Source organism: Pollachius pollachius (assembly GCF_949987615.1).
Source record: "Pollachius pollachius genome assembly, chromosome: 18".
NCBI classification, from domain to species: domain Eukaryota; kingdom Metazoa; phylum Chordata; class Actinopteri; order Gadiformes; family Gadidae; genus Pollachius; species Pollachius pollachius.
This window is the reverse complement of record NC_136951.1, coordinates 15,437,393-15,458,062: the sequence shown is the minus strand read 5'-3', so window position 1 is coordinate 15,458,062 and position 20,670 is coordinate 15,437,393. Positions and strand designations below refer to the sequence as shown.

Here is a 20,670-nt window from a genome sequence, read left to right as displayed (position 1 = left end):
TGATCACGTGACGCCGACATCGACCAATGGTAGTGGTTGTCTGCGACCCGTCGACCAATCAGGAGCGTGTACGGTGGAAACCGGGAAATGAGGACGAGGTACAAAACAGAAAGGGAATCGCTCAGTCGTGTTATGATTTGAAATTCATGCTATTTACGATTATGATTTCGCATTGGATGTTAGTACAAGTATGTACGTTATTATTGACATTTAAGTATAATGGAGCGGTGGATCTGTAAAAAAAATAATATGCAGGATGTACTCGTTTTTCGGAAATGAAGATTGGTTAACTGATGCTAAACGCCCTAAATGCAAATGTAAATTTTGCATAACTACGTGCATGTGGGCATCTTGCACTCTCTCGCTGCTATAGGTCGCCAGTCATGATTTCTAATGCCCCGTAAAAAACGAACGACACCGAAGCCTGCTCTGTTGTTCCTGGAGCAATCGCTAGATGGATCTAGACTCCGACACGAGGAGCCCGAGGTGCGAGCAGCGTTACACCCCAAGTCGTTCATCACAGAGAGGCCAACACACGACAATACATCTCTTGCTCTGTGGGTGAGTGACTTTGCATACCATTTGCACATAGAACAACAAACTAATTCAAGTGACAAATATAACAAGAAATGCAAATTATACACAAAGCAAGCATTGGTATACCGGTTAACACACACATGGTTCTTCCCTTTCAAGGTGAGTCCACAGTTTGACCTGTCTCACCTGGCAGCGCCCCCAGGCAGACGGGGCAGGAGGAAGGGCCCTTCCACCACGAGCATCCTCGATCGAAGCAGTCAACTGTCCAGAAAGCCGGGTCCCAATACCAGCGTCTGCAAGTTCCCACCCTTATCGTTCGACCGAGGTCCGGCACCAACCTCAGACATCAACGGACAACCAAAGCAAACCCGCGCGAAGAAATCCAACAAAGTGTCCGTTGCGGCGCCGGCCTCGACCAATCGGCAGCAGCCACAACGACCACAACAACAACAACAACAACATGCTCCCATGGTGGCTTCTCTTCCCAACCAACAGACGTCAAAGAGACGGACCAGAGGGACACTGGGCGATGCCCTCTCGTCTTCCAGTGCCGTTGCGGAACGGCCACAGCCTCAGCCCCCTGGCCGCCCTGCCGGGGGTACTCTTCGGTCCCCAGCCCCCCTCGACACAACCAGCCCTCCCCGCTCTGCGACGCCGGAGACCCCCGGCGCAGTTGGCTGCATCGTCCCCAGCCCTTCCAACCTGGACACCCCAGAGGCGCTTCACGGGGGCCGGGGGAGTCGCTCTGCCCGTGTTTACCCGCTATTGGAGACCCCGTCCCAGGAACGTAGACAGAGCCAGCCAGAGACCCTTGTGGCCGACACCCCGGAACAGGACTATGGGTTGAGGGTGACGTGGAGGAGGAGGAAGGGACTGATGATGGCCCTGGAGAAAGGAGGCTATCTCTCTAAAGTGGACGCGTTGGTTCCTAGGTGATGTTGTGCGTGGTGTGGTGTGTGTGTGTGTGTGTGTGTGTGTGTGTGTGTGTGTGCGTGTGTGTGCAACACATGGACAATAATGTTATAAATTGGTGCATATTAATGTACCCATCAGACTAATGACATGTTTTCCTTGCATTTAACTCATCTTTCCATTGTTTTTTTTGGTTGAAATAATCATGGGGCAGAATATGAGGGTTATCATTAGAATAGGCTTATATTTTACACTGAATTGTTCAATTCAGGGCTGCAGTAATTGATTATTGAACAGATATACTATTATACATGTTTACTATTACAATACATTTCTTCATTCAGCAGTAATCTTTAAGAAAATTATAAATGAAATACATAGGCCTGTTTATTTTGAACAAAAAATATGAATGTGTCTGAAAGTGAATGTGATCACTTCACATTGACAAAACATTTTGTACTACCTTTTGAATTACGGAGGACTTGCTTGTTCACACATCAAGAAAGATTTATACAATAAGTGTAATTATCCTTAGATTTAGAAATATAATGTTTTATTATGGTAATGTGATTAACTATTAAAAGTATTTCGCTCGACGACCACCTAAAGTCCAGTGGCTGACCATGCTTGTTTCTGATTAAAAAAAAGAAGTTTGAGTATAGATACGACCCTGTGAGGTTTAAAGTTACATCCCTTCTGCCAAATAGATCAATATAAAATAAACAGTATCTATAACAGATATCCCTCTCTGGCGAACAACGCAAGCCACTGACCAAAACTGTCGGCCAATCACGAACACGCTTAGTTATACCTACGTCCAATAGGAACGTCCCTTGTGGCTGCGTTTGGTAACTAAGGAGTTGGAAAACAGATTTTCTGAGCGTGTCCGCTAGAGAAAAGTACCAGGAGGCCGCCTGTCTGGGGGATATTCCATAGCAACCGTGGATAAACATGAGTTACTACAGCATAAGGTGAGTTTAAACCGACCCAACGCTGACATTACGTTGTCATCCTCCAGCACCCCGACTGTCGGACGTGAAATACAGCGAGAAAGACCCCAAAAGTTGCTCTTCTCCCCCGCCCCCCAACTTTTTTTAAGGCGCTGTTGCACAAAGGCACAGGCAGCTAACTTAGCTTCGGGCTAACCTAAGTGTAATAAGATGGCTATAGCGTCGCCCGCGTCTTGTAACTGGACGTACTGGTCACGAAGTAGCGGAGAAAAGCAGCGAATTCGGTGACCAGCCCCCCCCCCCCCAACGCGCGCAGCCCGACACGTAAGAACGAGATACCGTTCTGTGGCGCGTCGCACTCGGTCAGATGGCACGACACGTCGGTACTTCGCGCAACGTCTAATAACGTTAACGTTGTCCGATGCGGTGGCGTTTGTTCGTTTGTTTTCCAATGTAAGAAGTTGTATAGATATATATTTATTCCAATTCGAAAAAGCGAGAAAATGAGGTCCAACCAAAACAGGTAAAGTGTTTTTTAAGAACATACATTTGATCGCATCGTAACTCGTAATAATTGTGTTGTTACAATTGAACGATTGTTCAAGTGATGTACATTTTGTGCTCTTTAAGATGGGACTGTTAAAGGGTAACCAGCACTCCCATCTCATATGTATTCTTACTGGAATCGGGCATTTAATTTCAGGTCATGACTTACACCTCATTGTAATCATCATACACTATTCCACTGTGTTTGGCTGGGTAGATGACTATCATTTTATGTAAAACTGTAGACATAGATACGGTCTGCTGTAGCCCCTGAGTTATTCGACACTGTAGCCGGATACAGCATCACGCAAGACGGTCCTGCATGTTCATGCTTGTCTCTTTTAGTGCTTTCTGAAAGCCTTCAGTCAATGTTGTGATGTATGTCCCTCAAAACATTGGAAGCATTGCTGTATGCATGCCATACACTTTTTGGTATGCAAGCCAATGCATTATGCCACAAACATAATTGACATGCACACATTTATTGGGATTCAACTTTGCACCATACTTATGGTGCATGTATGTTTGTGTGTGTGTGTGTGTGAGAGTTTGTGTACATGTGTGTCTTTTAATGTGTGTGTGTGTGTGTGTGTGTGTGTGTGATTGTATCTGCGTATGCGGTGGTGTGAGAGTGTGTGTGTGTGTGTGTGTGAGTGAGTGTTTGTGTATGTCATTTTGTGTGTGTGTGTGTCATTTATATGTGTGTGTGTGTCGGTGCTGTGTGTTCGTGCGTGCATGTGTCCTTGTCATAGGAGTGAGTCACTATAACCTATTTGGGGACCCTCCCTAATGATCATTTTATCTTATTTTCATTGTGGTTTTCGTACGCATCCTGTTGCAACAAACACTTGGAACACACGACACGGTCAAATGATCAGATAGACTTTCCCTTCTCGCTATCTTTCAGTCAATACACCCAAGTGTGCACTTGGGTGCACACTTGGAGAAAGAGAAAGAAATAGCGGGTTGGCTTCTGGGAATTCACATGGTAGCCTTATCTGTGTAATGGCACATCACTGATGCTGGACAATTGACCTACATGTGGATCTACACCGGTGAAGACACACAAAAGGCTCATGAACCAGCTGGCTGGGTGGTGTGCTGCCATTACGAACTGAACTGACCCGGTTGGGCCTGGGAAGCGCCCTGCACCTCACTATAACCCCTGCCCCAGTCCTGGTCCTTATGGTTCTGTTGGGTCACTCACAGGAACCCCCAAAGGGTAGCTTCTCATTTACAGTTACATTTAGGGCATTTAGCAGACGCTTTTATCCAAAGCAAATTACAATAAGTAATAGTTTATGTAGTAATATTGTAATTGTAATTGAAGAAAGAGAAACAACGATATATCGCTGTCGGTACAGTAAGGATGTTAATGGCACCATTGGTAGGTTAACCTATTCCCCGTATACAACAAAGATAGCTAGGATAAGAGGCTTCCCAATGCTAAGTCATTTTTTGAAGTGCAAGGACGTACAACATACAATAAGTGCATAAGAGGGGTGTGGGCGGGAGGGGAGAGGCTATGCAAAATCTAGGTGAACTCTGAACAATTCTTGGGGTCCTTAACTCCTGTCTGCCTGGAGAGGTGACTGGCTGTGATGAGCAGTGACCTTTATCATCCAATAACCGATGGTAATCCCTCCCATCAGATGATTGATGGATTGGATCAGGGAGCGGCCTGGCTCAGTCTCTCTACATTCAACCCCCCTCCCTCTGATTGAGAAATTGACATTTGCACAACTGGTGTTATCCAAGACATAACGCTAATTATTGTCCCTGAATGATGATTATACATCTACTATTACTGTTGATGAGGGGTTGTCATGTTTATTCATGAATTGCAGTGTTGCTCTGTTAACAACGCGCGCCTGTCATATGGAAATACTAATGTGGTGTGTCACTAAAGCAGCTTTCCCCAGAATCATTGCATGGTTGTTGATGTACCGCCCACACAAGGCATGGTTACCCGTTGCCATCAGGCAAAGTGAATGTTGGACTGCATTTACATGAACATTTAGGGCAGTTAGAAGACGCTTTGATTATTTATAATAACAATAATAATTTATAATTCTCTCACTCTCCACCTCAAGCTGGTGTGTGGTGAGCGTTCTGGCGCTGATTGGCTGCCATGCATCACCCAAGTGGGTGCTACACACTGTTGGTGGTTAGTGAGGTCCCCCTTTCACTGTAAAGCATCTTTGAGTGTCTAGAAAAGCGCTATATAAATTCAATCCATTATTATTATTATTATTATTATTATTATCAAAAGCGTCTTACAATAAGTACATTGTAAGAAGAAAGAGGAACAATATATTGCTGTCGGTACAGTAAGGATGTTTATAGAACCAAGTGTCAAGCACTAACAATCGCTAGGTTAACCCATTCCCCGTACACAAAAAAGAAAAAAAATAAGAGTGATATTTTGAGAGACATTCCATGTACTCAGAGGTACATCTACGTTGCACAAAGCACAACACAACAGGAGAAAAACAGCAGTCTCAGAAGTGGTTAGCTCCTTGTTAGCACGCAGTTATGCATAGCGAGAATCTTCAGCTGCGGTCGGAGTGTCGGAATTTCCGCACAAGGCTCGCAGCCGACCTCCTCGAACGCTTGGCCATGAAACACCGTTGTAAAATATGTGGGATCCCCGCACACACAGACACACACACACACACCCCCCAACATGCACGCACGCACACGCACGCACGCACACACACACACACACACACACATACACATACATACATACATACATACATACATACATACATACATACATACATACATACATACATACATACACACACACACACACACACTGGTTTCACATAGTTTCCCCTCTGAGACCTGGCATCCCAGGGCCACAGTATATATATAGAAGCAGCAAAGAAGCCTCCCCTTCTCTCTAAATCACCTTGATTAAAACACGTATACAGCGGGTCTTAAAGTCTTCCTGATCTCAGAAGTAGGGCGTGGTGGTGAGGGCCTTGTAGTTATGCATGCGGTGGAAGAAGAATGCATTCCAAAGCTCACAAGTGTTTCAGCCGATCGGTGTGCCTGTGTTACAATTGCGCTCATGGCCAAATGGAAAAAACACAAAACCCCAAAATGTGGTGCATGTAAGTTGTCTGTGAAGCACTGTGGTACGAGTGTAAACATCACCGATGTGTCATTTCTCAACTTTCCCTCGTACCTCTCTCATCTCCCTCACATTTCCCTTCTTCATCGATAAGTCCTTCCATTCGATTTTTTAATAATCTATACCCTATGTACCGACTGGCTTTCTCACAATAACTTCCCCCCCCGCGTGTTCAACGTGTGTGCTTACGCCGCAGAGACTGACTGGGATGGAGGGCCGTCTGAATGTATTTCACCTGAATGTATTTCCATCTTTTGTTTTGTTCTGACTAATTACTCCCACAGGTGATTGACTCCCCTGCTCACCATCAGACTGTGTGTGTGTGTGTACACCCACGCATGTACACACACAGAAACACACACACACACACACACACACACACACCATCACCACCTTTCTCTTACATGTACTCTTTTGGGCATCGGCACTAGAGAGACTGAAGATGGCTCTGCTGGTTTCCTAGCAACTGGTCAATGGTACTCTACCAGTACCACCACCACCACCTCCGTCCCTCTACAGCGACGCTAGATTTAGACGCCGCCCCCTTGACTTGAAGACTAGAATGCCCCCCCCCCCCCCCCCCCCCAGATGCTGCCAGTGAATAAGAGAGGAACTTGCGGGCAGCTGAGTTCCCCACAAGGAAGTTACCAAGGAACTTGTTTGAAGGGTAAAGTGTGAATGACGGCGCTTTTTTTCAACACTTAAACTCTTTAACTTTAATAAAATTTTGGATTCAGCTCGTTTGCACCAATTTGGCCTTTTTTAGTCTCTCCTTCTGTCCCTCTCTGTTTATCTCGCTATTTATTTCTCTCTCTCTTAGTCTCTCTCTCTCTATCTCTGTCTATCTCGCTATATTTTGAGCTCTCTCGTTCTCTCTGTCGCTCTCTTATCTTATTTTCTATCAAGGCAGTGTTTCAGCCTGAGAGTCTTTCTAGCAGCGTTGCTGAAGTGTGTGCGATATGCGGTAGATAGGCGTGCGGTAGACTGAAACCCGGTTTGGATACAAAGGTGGTATTTAGCCTCTCTCTCAATTTATCGCTCTGTTTTCATCTCTCTTTATCGCTCACTGAACTGTAAATAGAAGCATGGCAGAATGAGGAGCCCATCCTGGTAGGTCCTGCTTACTACTCGCAGGACTGATAGAGTTCAGGCGTGGTGCCTGAATTCAGGCTTGAGGTCGGCCATGTATGTTGTCAAGAAAAGTGAAAATAGGTGAGCAGTGCCTTTTAAAATGTCTAGTCAACACGTCAACCTACCTGACCTTTTGATTGACATGTCTACCCAAAGTGCGTTTTGCACACACTTTGGGTGGCACTTTACACTTTCATGCAATAAAAACGTATAGTTGCATCGGCTACATGGTGTGCGAGTTCAACTCCTTTTTATTGTTATCAAGAAAGGCAATTCTCTATGGTGTCTCCGAATGTATTTGATAATTTCAGGCACAGATAATTTCACTTCCTATCAGCCCTGTACCCGGTGTGAGCATTCTCCTAAGTCATGGTAACCACCACCGCCCTCCCCACCCCCACCCTCTCTGGGCCTGCCAAGGAAGCAGAGGGGGCGGGCTCTCCCTCGGGTGAGGCCCGCTCACTCGCACAGGTGAGCGAGAGACTACTCTCCCCCAGTGACCTGTCGGGGGGGGGGGAGGAGAGGGAAGCAGATGTATCTCGGTGTGTGTCTCTCTGTGCCGGGCTTACGCGAGGGCTCAGGACCGCTGGCGTCCGCTGTGGAGTTAAGCCTCCGAGACCTCGGAGCTTTTAAAGAGTGCGAAGCAGCTTTTTGGAGTTCAGCCTTTCAGTGGCTTCCATGATGGACAGCACCGCCAAGAGCCCCACGGCGCCCCCTCAGCCCGTCTACAGCCGATTCTCCTACAGGTTGCTCCATACACACGCACACACCTGCGCGCACACACGAAAGCAGTGGCTTCGGGACCACGTGTCACGCTTTGGTCGCCGGACCCGTCAGGGTTCGACGAGTGCTGTCTGAGAAAAGACACACGCTCACAGGGCTGCTGGACTTCCTGGCCGGGCAAGGGCACAACCCACTGTCAGCGATCCCGTTTCTGCTGCCACACTGACTTATTCATGGTATCGGACTGTGATTGCATGCTGTAACAAGAGTTTGTACCGGCTGTGTGTGTGTGTGTGTGTGTGTGTGGTTTAATGTGTGTAGTGTACGTAGGTTACGGTGGTGCAGTTGTGCGCTATTGCCCTCCCCGTCTGTGTGTGGCCGGCGACGGCGTGGCCGCTTTAACACCGTAACCAAGGATGTGAATATTTACCCAGAGGATTTGCAGACTTCCAAAGGTTTAGATAGCGGGAGCTTCAGGCGCTGCTTGGCATTTTGCTCACAGAGGAGGTGTTTGCACTGCCAATGAAACGCCTAATAACCTTGATTTACTTTGTACGTCCCTTGCTGCCCTTCTCCCACGATCTGAATGTGTGTCCAGGGGTTCTCAACCCCCACCCACTTTCCTTTCTCTGTTGCCCAACCTGCTGTCCATCTCTGGGGAAATGGGCCTCGTTTCCTCATGGTACTCGTTTGTGCGTTCAAACGTCAGGCACGCTTGCCGTCTGGCTCCTGTGTCTTTGCAGAAGTGAGAGACTGTGTGTGACAGTGTGGTCTGTAGATGGTGTTAAGTAGTTTTTGAGGTATTTTTTTGTTTTTTGTCCCTTGTCCCAAGCAGCTGCATTCAAGTGTGAAAACACAAAACTTTGTTTGTGAAAGGCATTTTTGGCATTTTTTATTGAAAGTAAAAGTTTGCTGAACAATGCAAGATGGCAACGGCGAGAAACAATCATCAATATCTCGGCCCCTATCATTGACGTGTGTCAGTATCGGGTGATGTTAATATCGGTGCATCCCTCACGTCTGGCAGAGACGCAGATAGATACACTGATTATTACATGAATGAAGCCACAATGTAATACATTCATTGTGTCGTAGATGACCTATTAGCGTTTGCTTGTCATTGCCCACCTGGTAGTGTAACTAACTTGGCCAGTCGCTAAGCTACACTCAGCTGAAAATAAACACTCTGTATTTTCACAGGTGACTGTCTTCTGGGACTCGGGACAGCTGCCTAGCTTGTCTAATTGCCACCTGTTGAAAAAAACCTGAATCAAAGATCAAATAATCCCTTGTTACACCCGACATCCTGTTCGAATTTCATATGCTTCCGTAGAACCCTAAAGATGAGACCCAAGCGTAGATGCTTGTTTCCAGAAGGGGGGGGGGGAGGGTGGGGTCATCGAGGAGCAGAAAGGGCGTCCTGCTCAGTGATGCCTGGGATGAGGAGATCACGGAGTGACCCCCCACCCACTACGCAATCCCCCCCATTGAACTGACCACAAATAAGGTTCCCTTAATCCTGCTCCTTCCCCACTATGTCATGGAACTGACTCCACAGTGTTCCCTTAGATGCTGGCCTTTCCCCGGCTGGTGCCTTTCTGGCTGTCAGTCGTTAAATCGCCCCGGCCGCCTCTCATTACGCTGGCCGATCGGCAACAGGTTGTTCGTTAGCTTGGTAATCAATACCTGGTGGAGGTGGGGGGGGGGGGGGGAGGTTGGCAATGGCACTGCAGACGGGAAGCCAGGCGTCGCCATGGCTACAACGCCGGCATGACAGACAACGGCGTCGCTGTCCTTCCTCTGTCATCCAAGCTCTGTGACGGCCTGATTAAACATTGATAAGTCGCAGCTGTGATGGATTAGTGTGATTAGTGTGTGTGCGTGTGTGTCTGAGAACAGGACAGGTGGGCTGCTAGGGGTCACTCTCACATCCCCCCCCGAGTAGAGCACCATCTCAGGGTGATGGTACCACCACCACGGTTCAGCTCACTTTCGCTGTACTTTCGCTGCTTTTCAAAATGTCATTGAGAAGGCACACCGCTGCCATCATTGTCTCCCATGTTTGGTGTCCATCACCTTGCTCCACCCACTGGCGTTGGGTGACTTCTGCTGACCAGAATGTCCTCTCCTCTCTACAACATACGTGGGGGCGTAAAGGCGAGCACAATCTAGTCCGCAGAGTTATGAAGCGCCAGGGTTAGTCATCAACAACATGCGTTGTTAGTCACTGACCCGGACCGTGGGTTAGCTTCTGCTAGCGCACATTTGAAGTGCTCTTGGGCGTTTCGCTGTGAACAGAACATACGTATGACTGCCTCCTCCTTCTCTCTGCGCTCTGCTGTCAGGGTTCAGCTCACAAGTGTATTCAACAACGTGGCAGCTTAACTAATCCTTGTTTTGTTCCCTGCAGCAGCTCCTAACATGACTCTCTTTTCGTCCCCATGTCCTGTGATGCTGGCTGGCCTCCCTGCCTCTGTCCCTCCACCCAGGCCCTCCTCCTCCGCCAGCTTCTCCTCTAACGCCACTGCCAGGTAGGCACCACCACCAGACAGCGCACCACCCTCTGCCCACGCCCGGCAAATGAACCCTGCACCCCACACGGTCGTAACAGTCACAAGGTCGCTGAGGAGGCAGTGATGCACTGGGGTTAAGGTTGTTGGAATCTAGCTCCGTCTTGGCTCCAACGTAGAAGTACACATAGGTCAGTGTGTGGTCGTGTGTGTGTTTTGTCTGAGGTATGACTGAGTGATGAATGAATGAATGAATGAATTGTCTTTCAAATCCCGGGCTCTGGTTGCAGGTTTTTTTTCTTCCGCTGACCAACAACCTCCCTTCCACTTCAGCCCTACATGCACACGCACACACACATACCGTGTGTGCGTGCGTGTTAGAGCATCTGTCTCAGCCACCTGTTGTGCGGTGGCTGTAATGACCTCCCAGAGGAGCCGTCTAATATTGACTAATAACCAGAAACTTCCTCCACCCCCTTAACACCCAGGCCTCACCCCCTCCACCATCCCCCACAGCCACCTTCTCCACCACCTCCTCCACCACAACCACCACCACCACCACCACCACCACCACCACCACCACCACCTCCTCCACCACCACCACCACCACCACCACCACCACCACCACCACATCAACCCACAGCTAATACTCTGTAGCCAGTACCCTGAGCTGTCCTCGTACACCGCAGTGTAGCACAGTGTAGCGTAGCAGCATAGCTTACTAGCTTGGCCTAGCTTAGCGTAGCACGTGGGTTAGTTTCTGGTGCGCCCACCGGTCACTTGCTGGTGAATGCGGGTTTGTCCCTGGTCCAACTTAAGAGAACGATGCAGGCGCTACTACCGTAGGCCATGGGTTCCAGTCTGACACAGTGACCAGAGGTAATGTTGTACAAGCATCAAGGCGACAAGCACAAAAGTACAAATGACAAACGCACTTCTCCCGGTGGCAACCACCACTCTGTATGAGTGGACCAGGTGAGGATGGATTGGAAGGAAGCAAAGTCGATCAAGTGTGTGTGTGTGTGTGTGTGTTTGTGTGTGTGTGTGTGTGTGTGTGTGCGTAAAAAGACGTACAGTGGTGGCTCTTTCACAGCACATCAATAGCCTCCCCCTCCCTCTGCGGTTGCTTAGCAACGTGGAGAAACAGGAGGACCTTGACACAGTCCCCTGGACGGAGCGAACAGCGCTCGATGGGAAACAAGCGATCTCAGCCCTCCTCTGATTCTCCCTCCCTCTCCTCCTTCTCTTCCTCCTCCAACTCTCGTTGGTCCATTCTTCCTCTCTCCTCCTTCTCTTCCACCTCCAACTCTCTCCATCTATCCATTCTTCCTCTCTTCTCCTTCTCTTCCTCCTCCAACTCTCTCCATTCATCCATTCTTCCTCCTCCAACTCTCTCCATCCATCCATTCTCCCTCTCTCCTCTGACTCTTCCTCCCTCCTCTCCCTCGCTCGCTTCTCCTCCCCCTCTCCTCACCTCTATGTATCTCCTAAGCCCTTGCTCTCAACTCCTCCCCCTCTCTATGCCTCTCTCCCCCTCATACGCTCCCTCGCCCTTGCTTCCTGTCTTTCTCCGTCTCTCTCTTCTTTCTGAGTCACCCATGGAACACACCAGTAAGGGTTCATGAACACAGAGTCACTCCTCTCCCTCCTCCTTCCTCCCTCATCAGCCTACTTCTTTGTCCTGCTCCGGAAAGTTCCAACGTGGACCAATGAAGGACAGCTGAGGCAGCCGGATTATTCACAGGTCGCAGGAAAGCGGGTTTGACATTGACGGTTTTATCAAAAACCCCCCGAAGAACGGAACATGAAAGCGTGACTAATCCCTGCTCACGTCCGATCTTCATCTATGTTGGAACACACCGTTATGCCGTTACGAGGGGACTTACGGTTACGAGGGGGACTTTGATGTCCCTGCGGGCGTCTCACTGGGGACACCTAGTGGTGTGATGGGGGAATTACACCCATCACACAATATGATGAAGCTAGATCAAATGTGTGATGGTGGGATGGGGGAATCACACAATATCATGACTCTAGATCAAATGTTTGTGTTTGTTTGTTTTCTCCGTCTCTACAGTTGCCTTGACGATGACAGCACTAGTCTCAGGCAGCAGAAGTTGGAGAAACAGGTAGGAGCTCAGTTTGGAGATATTAGGATATTCCTTCTGTTGACTATTTTCGTATTTTTTTATCCAATGTGACTAACATTTAATTCAGACATGGACTTCATCTGAATTTTAGCTCTCGATGCGCTGACGAATGCCTACAGGAAGGCTGGTAGGAAGTCTATATTAAAATCCAGAATCCAGCGTTGTAATGCTCTTTGGCACCGATTCTTCCACGGACGGATACTACGGTAGCAAGTGATACACAGCACACGGCCACACGATAGAAACACCCACCAGACCTGTGTCTCTCCATCTCTGGTTCTGGTTCTGGTTCTGCTTCAGGAGCTTGTGTGGGGGCGCTTGATTAGTATGTTATGGGTCGCTGGAGACAGATCACTGACTCATGAGCTAATGAGCACCGAAAGACGAGCGAGGCTAGTCTAATGATTAGACAAGCCCACGGTATCGTTAGTACAAACAGGATCTTACATGAGCGCGCAGCAGACATGTAGCGAAGGAGCGCAGTACTTCTGAGGATGGCCCCTGCTGTTCATTACATGCTTCTTTGGGGGCCCTCGTTGGCCCATCTAGAGGTGAGACGGACAGGAGGTCACCTCATTACCGGCTTCCCGGCACGTGGGAGGGGCCACCATTTACGACGTCACTTTGCCTCTACGGCCTCATTGATACTTTCTTCAGACCGACTCATGGCTCATGTCAGAAATAATAAGAAAAAAGACTAGCAGGATAAGTGCCGGCACAACAAGTGAGACTGGGAGGTGAGAAAGAATGTGTACCGATGTGTCACACGGCTCTTGTAAACCTCCGTCACGGGATCAACCATCCCTCTTGTTTTTTTTCCTCCACATTCCCCCAAACCGTCACCCGGCCCTCCCTTCCTCCGGGAGCCGGTCCCTCCCCTTCCTTCCCAGCAAGAGGGCACACCGAGAGTGGGTAGGGGCCCCGTAGCGCAGCGTCAGACCCAGAGAGGACAGCGGGCAGCGCCGGGCCCCCCACAGCGAACGAGAGAGGTTTGGCTAGGTACATGACGCAGCTTCAAAGGGAGGATTTGGTTTGTGATGTCGGCGCCGGCTGGAGTGTAGCCCTGCGTGTGTTCGCGTGCGCGCGCCGTGCCCGTGTGTGATGTGCACGTGTGTGTGTGATGGTGCATCCCCACTGTGGGAAGGTGCAGATGTTAGATTGAGATGAACAAGAGCTGCGACAACTGGTGGTTTCATACATGGTTTCTTAGTCTCTCCGTTACTCACACTATGAGTGTGTGTGTATGCATACGCACACACACACACACACACAGACATCCATCATGTGTGTCACACACGCGTGTCAGGGATTAGCTCAGACTTGGGCCCTGTCAGCAATCAGAAATAGAAAAGCTATGAATAATTGAAATAATTATAAAACATCGTTCGGATGTCGAAGGGTGACTTGACATGGTCTTCAAACCTGACGCAGCCGTCTGCGAGGGTTTAGAACAAGATGCATGAGAGGAATATATCAGAAATAATTCTTCCTGCTAGGGCTCTCGCTCTCTCTCTCTCTCTCTCTCTCTCTCCCCCCCTCCCTAATGACCACTGATTCCGTTTGCAAAGGACCCACTGCATGCAAGCCCCAGCGTGCGCGCACACATCCACTCACACATCCACACACACACAGCGTCTGGAGAGAGAGAGAGAGAGAGAGAGAGAGAAGGGCGCGCTCTCTTGCTCGTGCGTTCGTGGAACTAAACCGATAACTAAAGTCTCCTCTTCTTCCTATGAGTCACTTTTATTTTTTGAGATTCATTCATTCGACTCCAAAGTGTGTTTTCTGTGAGAGAGAGAGAGTGTGTGCATGTGAGAGCGGCGGTCCGCCAGGGTTACGGTGCCGACTCGAAGCTTGTCTGGACGCAGACCTCGCCATCCGTAACTTTGTTCCCCCTCACTTCCTGTTTACCGCCGGGATCTCCTCACCTCGATGGAAAGGGTTGGTAGTGCCGCCGCGCTCCGAGCCCGTCTGCGGACGGACCGCTCGCTTTTTGTTTGTGCCCCCTTTCTTTATGAATGGATGAATGGATGAATGGATGGACGGCGCGCTCTCACGCCTTATCGGTTCTATTTCCAGCGGTGAGCCGGGTTTCTTTGAATGCTGCTGAATTGTTTCCAGTAGCGTGCACACAGTGGTGGATGTGGGTCTGTCCTGAGTCTCATTCCGCCTGTCTGTCCGTCTGTATCATCCGTGTGTTTGTCTGTATCATCTGTCTGTGCCATCCGTCTGTCTGTCTGTGTCATCCGTCTTTCCCTCTGTATCATCTTTCTGTCTGTCTGTATCCTCTCTCCGTCTTGTCTGTCCGTCTGTGTCCTCCGTCTGCCTGATCATCTGTCTGTCTGTCTGTCATCCGACTGTCTGTCTGTCCGTCTCATCCGTCCGTCCGTCCGTCTGTCTGTCTGTCTGATCATCTCATCCGTCTGTCTGATCATCTGTCTGTTTGTCTGTATCATCCGTGTGTCTTGTCTGTCTCTCTGTCTGATCATCCGTCTGTCTGGCTGTTGGTCTGTATCATCCGTCTGTCTGTCTGTCTGTCTGTCTGTCTGTCTGTCTGTCTGTCTGTCTGTCTGTCTGTCTGTCTGTCTGTCTGTCTGGCTGCCACCTGTTTTTGTTTGGCACAGGAGAGGCTGAAGTGTGCCTGAACCCACTTTACGTTAGTCCCACAGGACAAGCGACTGTCCTGTGGGACTAACGTTGTCCTGTCCTGTCCTGTCCTGTGGTCGTCCGGGCGGTTTACAGTCCCCCCCCACCTCTCCTCTCCTCTCCTCTCATCCTCTGGGGCGGCTCGCTGCTCTCACCTCATCGCCGCGGGCTCTCTCTGCCTCCCCTTGTGCCATTGTGCCACACCACAGGTTTTGAATGCGTGTTCCTTTAAGCGAGCGTCGCTTTTCCTTGGGAATATGTTCTTTGTGACAGGAAGGAGAGGGAGAGCCCACCGACTCCCTCCCGGCCTGGAAGTGCCACATCCCTGGTGCTTACACAAATAAAGCCAGGGTGTGACAATAGGGCCGCTTCCTAAAATAGAGCCTTTGGGTACGCAATCGGGGCGCAGAGACACAACATACTGGGGTGGTCTCGCTGCCAGACCCCCTGCTTCTAAACAGTGCAATTGTATTCTATTATTGATGTTTGTATTTCACATTATAAACAGTATGGTAGTAAAACATAAATACTTTTGAATAGTATGTTTATACAAAGCATGTAACAATAGTCTCACGCAAAACACCCTCAACAAACTCTTGGTTCCGTGGGAATGTTCAACAAGTTCATAAGCAAGACCTCATTCCAAACGGTACCATGATATGATTCATATTAAACAGTATAGTGTTTGAGATCATACAGAATATTCATAAACTCACTTTTAGCTATGTCAAGTTTGCCAACCTTCAGCACAATCACGTCAGTTTCTTAATCCACTTGTTACCCAACGCTTAATCAAACCCAGGTATAAAACAAATAAATGTATTTATAGTCTTTTTGACCCCTCCTGAAGCATTTCTTTAACACATCTGTGTTGACTATCGTTTTTCACCAGAAGCTGAGTTGGTGTGAAATCATCCCTGTTTTTGAGTAACGTGACCGTTTTTTTGCATTTTGTGGCGATGGGGAAAAGGAAATGGTTGTGATTAGGGCTGCACAATATATCTTTTTCGCAATACCGTGTATTACTATTCGTATCGCGTATTCTTTTTTTTTAAAAGACGTTGTTAAAAACATAATTAACTCAGATTCAAGGGTTCTTGGATACACAGTTTGTTGCCAGGGAGTGACATGCAGGCTCTGCATGGGCAGCGAACCTCCATTCACTGATCTTGTTGAACAGTTTATGATCAGACAACCAAAGCAGTCGTAGACCGACCCTGCTAGTAGTAGAACAAAGCTTCAAATAGAGCCAGCAAAAATAAGATTTAATTCCAAAGAGAAGAAAAAACTTCAGTTGTATAGAATTATTTGTGATACAGAAAAGACGACGTTGACCAAAAACAGGTACTTTGTCTAGAGTGCCTTGCAATTGTTCCCACAACAATGGGCAACACAACTTATTTATTTTCCCATTTAATATTCCACCATTAAATACACAACAAGTTTATAATGCAAAATAATCACCCCAATCATTATGCAATGATCAAAATAAATCTCCGATTTTTCTTTTTAATAATTTCTTCGTCAAACGCAATACGTATCGCAGAAGGACGAAATTCGCAACACTATTTTTTTCCAATATCCTGCATCCCTAGTTGTGTGTACAAACACACAAGTGTATGTGTGTGTGTGTGTGTGTGTGTGTGTGTGTGAGCCCAATGGCCGTGAAGAGTTATGAAGCTGGCATGAGTCCGCTTGGCCTGGCCATCTTGTTCTGTGACCAGCCAGCGTGACAACGAATGCACTTATGCAATCCCGGGGGGGGGGGGCTGCTTCGGTCAAAGAGACGGACCAATCAGAGGATACTTTGGGCCGGAGAGAAAGACACCAGGGCGGTCCTAATCAAAGGCCACTTTCAAAGGCTCAGACCAGAAATACCCCCTGTAGCTTGAAATGGTGCCAATTTCCCCGCTTCTCATTCACCATGACAACAGCTGTGGGCAGCGGCGATCGCCGGTGTGTGATGGACACAAAACGCCCGCACGGCAAGATGGCAGAAAAAGACCCACGCCGGGGCCACTCTCTTCTCTGACGTCATCAGAGCAGGGTGTTGTTTCCGTGGAAACGCCCCAACCCCCCCCCCCCCCCCATGCGCCTCATGCGAACATAAACGGATTAAGATCGTGTTGTGTAGCCCCCCCCTAGGTCTCTCTACCTCACTCTCCCTCTCTCCGGAGGGGTAGGGGTGAAGATGTGCGCGGACGCGGCGGCGAACCCCTTCTCAACGAGGTCGACCTTTGTTTTCATCCGACGCTGATTGTTGAGAGGCTTTTGTTGCCGTTTTCCTCTCTGTGCCGTTTACTGGGGGTCGGAGATAAGTGCGTTCATTAATGGTGTGTTCACGGTACGAGCATAAAGGAGCGCGCGCAGACACACACACACACACACACACGATAAGAAATTGATTGACTTGACTTGATTGATGAAACGACCGTACCAGCAGTATTGCAGAGAGGGTAGGTATAATGCGGATATTGGGGTTTGAATGCAGAACCCTTTTGCCTGGGATTCTAACACCCTGACATCCACCACGATTATCCTGCCCCCCTGATAGGTCGGATAACTGCCTTTGCTTCTGTTCTTGCTGTCAACAAAATGCTGACGATACAGTAATTGCAGTTGTCACTGCATGTCAATCAAGACCTCGGACTGACTGGCAGGTGTTCCTTGACACGGTTAACCAGCGCCGTGGCCCGTCCGCTCATGTTAGCTCCCGCTAGCTCCCGTTCTGTCCAGCTAGCTCCCGCTAGCTCCCGTTCTGTCCAGCTAGCTCCCGCTACCTCCCGTTAACCTGACCCCTCCCTTAACCCTGCGCCCGCCCTCCCTCCCACCAGAGGGCGCTGCTGGAGCAGAAGCAGCGGAGGAAGCGGCAGGAGCCCCTGATGGTGCAGCCCAACCAGGAGGCCCCGCCGCGGCGCTCCAGCCGGCCGCGGCGTGGGGAGGAGCAGGCCCCGCTGGTGGACCCCCGCCTGGCCGTCACCGCCGACGCCATCCTGGAAGGTGAGGCTGGGGAGCGGTCCGCTCGGTGCTCTGTTTTCAACCGAGTGGACCGCCTTCACCGGCACAAACCGCATTTCAGGGCGAAAAATAAAATAATACAAACATAGATAGCTGTGTGCGCGTTCTGTTTGGCAGTGTTAGCATGAACATGAAAAGGGTGCGTTTATCCTCAATTTAGTGAGGAACATGGGCCTGTGCTTCCTGCAACTGTTGGCTGATTTCTCCCCACAAAGGAAGCACAAGGCCAGGGGAGGGTCAGGGCAGGTAGAGGGGAATTCCCATTGCAATATATTCCTCCTGAGACTGACGACACATTGGTGTTTCTGGATGCGCTTTCTTTTTCACAGACTCTCCTTTCTCCTTGTTGTCAGATTTACATTTTCAACCACTTGTCCATTTTCTTGATTGTCTATTGTCTAGCTTTCAGAATTGAAACTTGCTCAGGGTGAAAAAAAAAAGTTATTTTTTACAATTATCATTTTACATGAGTCTGTATCTGGTAGTGTTGTTTGGAATCTGAGCAGGCGATTCAGGTTCCCCATACAGTCCACCACTTAATACCCATGATGCACTGTAAAACGAGGGTCGCCGCTGATCAGAGGGTCTTGAACAGGGAGACGTCTTCACACGTTTTGAGACGGTCAGTGTGGCTGATAGACACGCCGATCGATTTCTGGCGCCTGAAGTGTACTGTGTAGGGTTCACTGTCTGGGTATTAGGACACGAGGGAACAGTGAGCCACCTCAAACCGAGCCAGAACGGATCCAGAACCGGCCTCACAGCGGAACCACTTCTGCAGCGCTCCGGAAAGAGGCGAAAGGCGCCTCATGTAGTCCCCAGTATAGCCAGTATCAATAACGCCCTCCCCCTCCCCCCCCTCCGACGCACAAGGCATCGACGGACCCGCCGCCTTCCTCGGCCCCGAGGCCCCTGACCTGGGCTCCAAGATCCAGGTGCTGCCAGTGGGCCCGCCGCGGACCACCACCCAGTCCCCGCCTGCGTCCCGGCAGCAGCAGCATCACCCGCACCATACGCGCTATCCCGCCGCCACCACCACCACCGCCTCCACCACCGGACAGTCGCGGCCCCCGCCGGGGGAGGAGCCTGAGAGGGACGGGGACACGGTGTCGCTGCTGGAGCCCAAGACGGACCTCCATGAGCTGCTGCAGAAGAGAGGTGAGGGCCCGAACCCCTGGGGCTCCGGTTGGGGGGGTTAGCCGCGATAGCGTCTGAGCCGCGTTGGCGCCTTAGCGATCGGGCTTCTGCTCGGGCCTAGAGCCTCCCTCTGAAACAAGGGTCACTGTTGACGTGTTGGAGGGCTAGATCTCTAGATTTCACAATTTGAGTGATCCAAAAACAAACGCACACAAAATGTACTTTTGTGTGTGTTATTTATTTATAAATACTTTTTAGTTATAGTACTACCGTCTTCATCTGCACACGCACACACACACCTGGGTTTCATCTCAGCCCAGCGCGAAAGGCAGAGTCAATTCACTCCCTTTTTGACACTGACAATGTAGACACACGCACGCACGCACGCAACAATACACACACAACTGAAGAGACCGCCCCCGCTCCTCTGTGTGTCGTTGCCGTTGGCCCCGGCAACCTTGTGTCCCACTCTGGTGCGGCTTGACGACCAACGCCCCCTGGAGGCGTCACACGTCACATGACCCTGGAGTGTGACTTCAAAGCATCAGTGTCTCTTCAATTATTTAGGAGTTGTTGATTCTTACTTGATTATATGACCTCAAGTTTGATATATAGGAGGGAGGTTATCGCCAGGTCCAAGGGGAATCCATACAAATGCCTTTTCGATTGACGAGTGATTCTACAAACAAGGACCAAATCATTTGATAAATAGTTCAGATCAATGGCCCGTGGGCAGAGTGCGAGAGGGGGCCGAGCCTCTCCCTCCCTCTACCCATCGCTGATGTCTCTCAGCCTCAGAGCATCAGAAGATCCTCACGCCACGTCCACCCTCACGCCAATCGCTTTTTCCTTACGCCGTCGCCCCTGGCAACGGAAGAGGAGACGAGCGGCGGGCCGCGATGGCCCGGTGTCACTCGTCCTTCCGTCGCCCCGGCAACCGCCTCTTTTAATAATGCAGGGCTGTCCCCGTTGGCTGCGCGCCCGCCCGTCACCGGGGTTACGGCAGGTATTTTTGGGTCCGGAGGAACCGGGGCGTTGGTCGTGTTTAACGACCGCGTCATCAATCACAAAGCCGGGCTATTTGTAGACAAGGGGGACAGGTGGATCATACCTCCTTTGTAATGAGATTCTAATAATGGGGGGCAGGGGGGGAGAGGAGAGGTCAGTGGTTTGACTCAGGGGCTCTGTACTAGGGCTGGGCGATTCATCGAATTTTGATCACGATTTCGATTTTAGCGTCAAACGTTCACAAAATTAATATAATCACA

General features: G+C 49.6%; 2 protein-coding genes across 2 annotated transcripts in view; both read left to right on the top strand.

Annotated features, from left to right (window-relative positions):
• Window positions 1-233: 233 nt before the first annotated feature.
• rhno1 (RAD9-HUS1-RAD1 interacting nuclear orphan 1) lies at window positions 234-1,929 on the top strand. The gene is made up of 2 exons (XM_079755741.1): window positions 234-561; window positions 697-1,929. Exons 1-2 carry the CDS (start codon window positions 394-396, stop codon window positions 1,471-1,473), a joined length of 945 nt encoding a protein of 314 aa, XP_079611867.1. The 5' UTR covers window positions 234-393; the 3' UTR covers window positions 1,474-1,929.
• A 381-nt stretch (window positions 1,930-2,310) lies between these two features.
• The window catches only part of tulp3 (TUB like protein 3), a 23,756-nt gene continuing 5,396 nt past the window's right edge, over window positions 2,311-20,670 (top strand). The window contains exons 1-5 of the mRNA XM_079755740.1: window positions 2,311-2,420; window positions 10,431-10,472; window positions 12,529-12,580; window positions 18,082-18,247; window positions 19,139-19,423. Coding sequence (XP_079611866.1) covers window positions 2,401-2,420; window positions 10,431-10,472; window positions 12,529-12,580; window positions 18,082-18,247; window positions 19,139-19,423 — 565 coding nt within the window. The 5' untranslated portion in view covers window positions 2,311-2,400. The remainder of the gene's footprint in view (window positions 2,421-10,430; window positions 10,473-12,528; window positions 12,581-18,081; window positions 18,248-19,138; window positions 19,424-20,670) is intronic.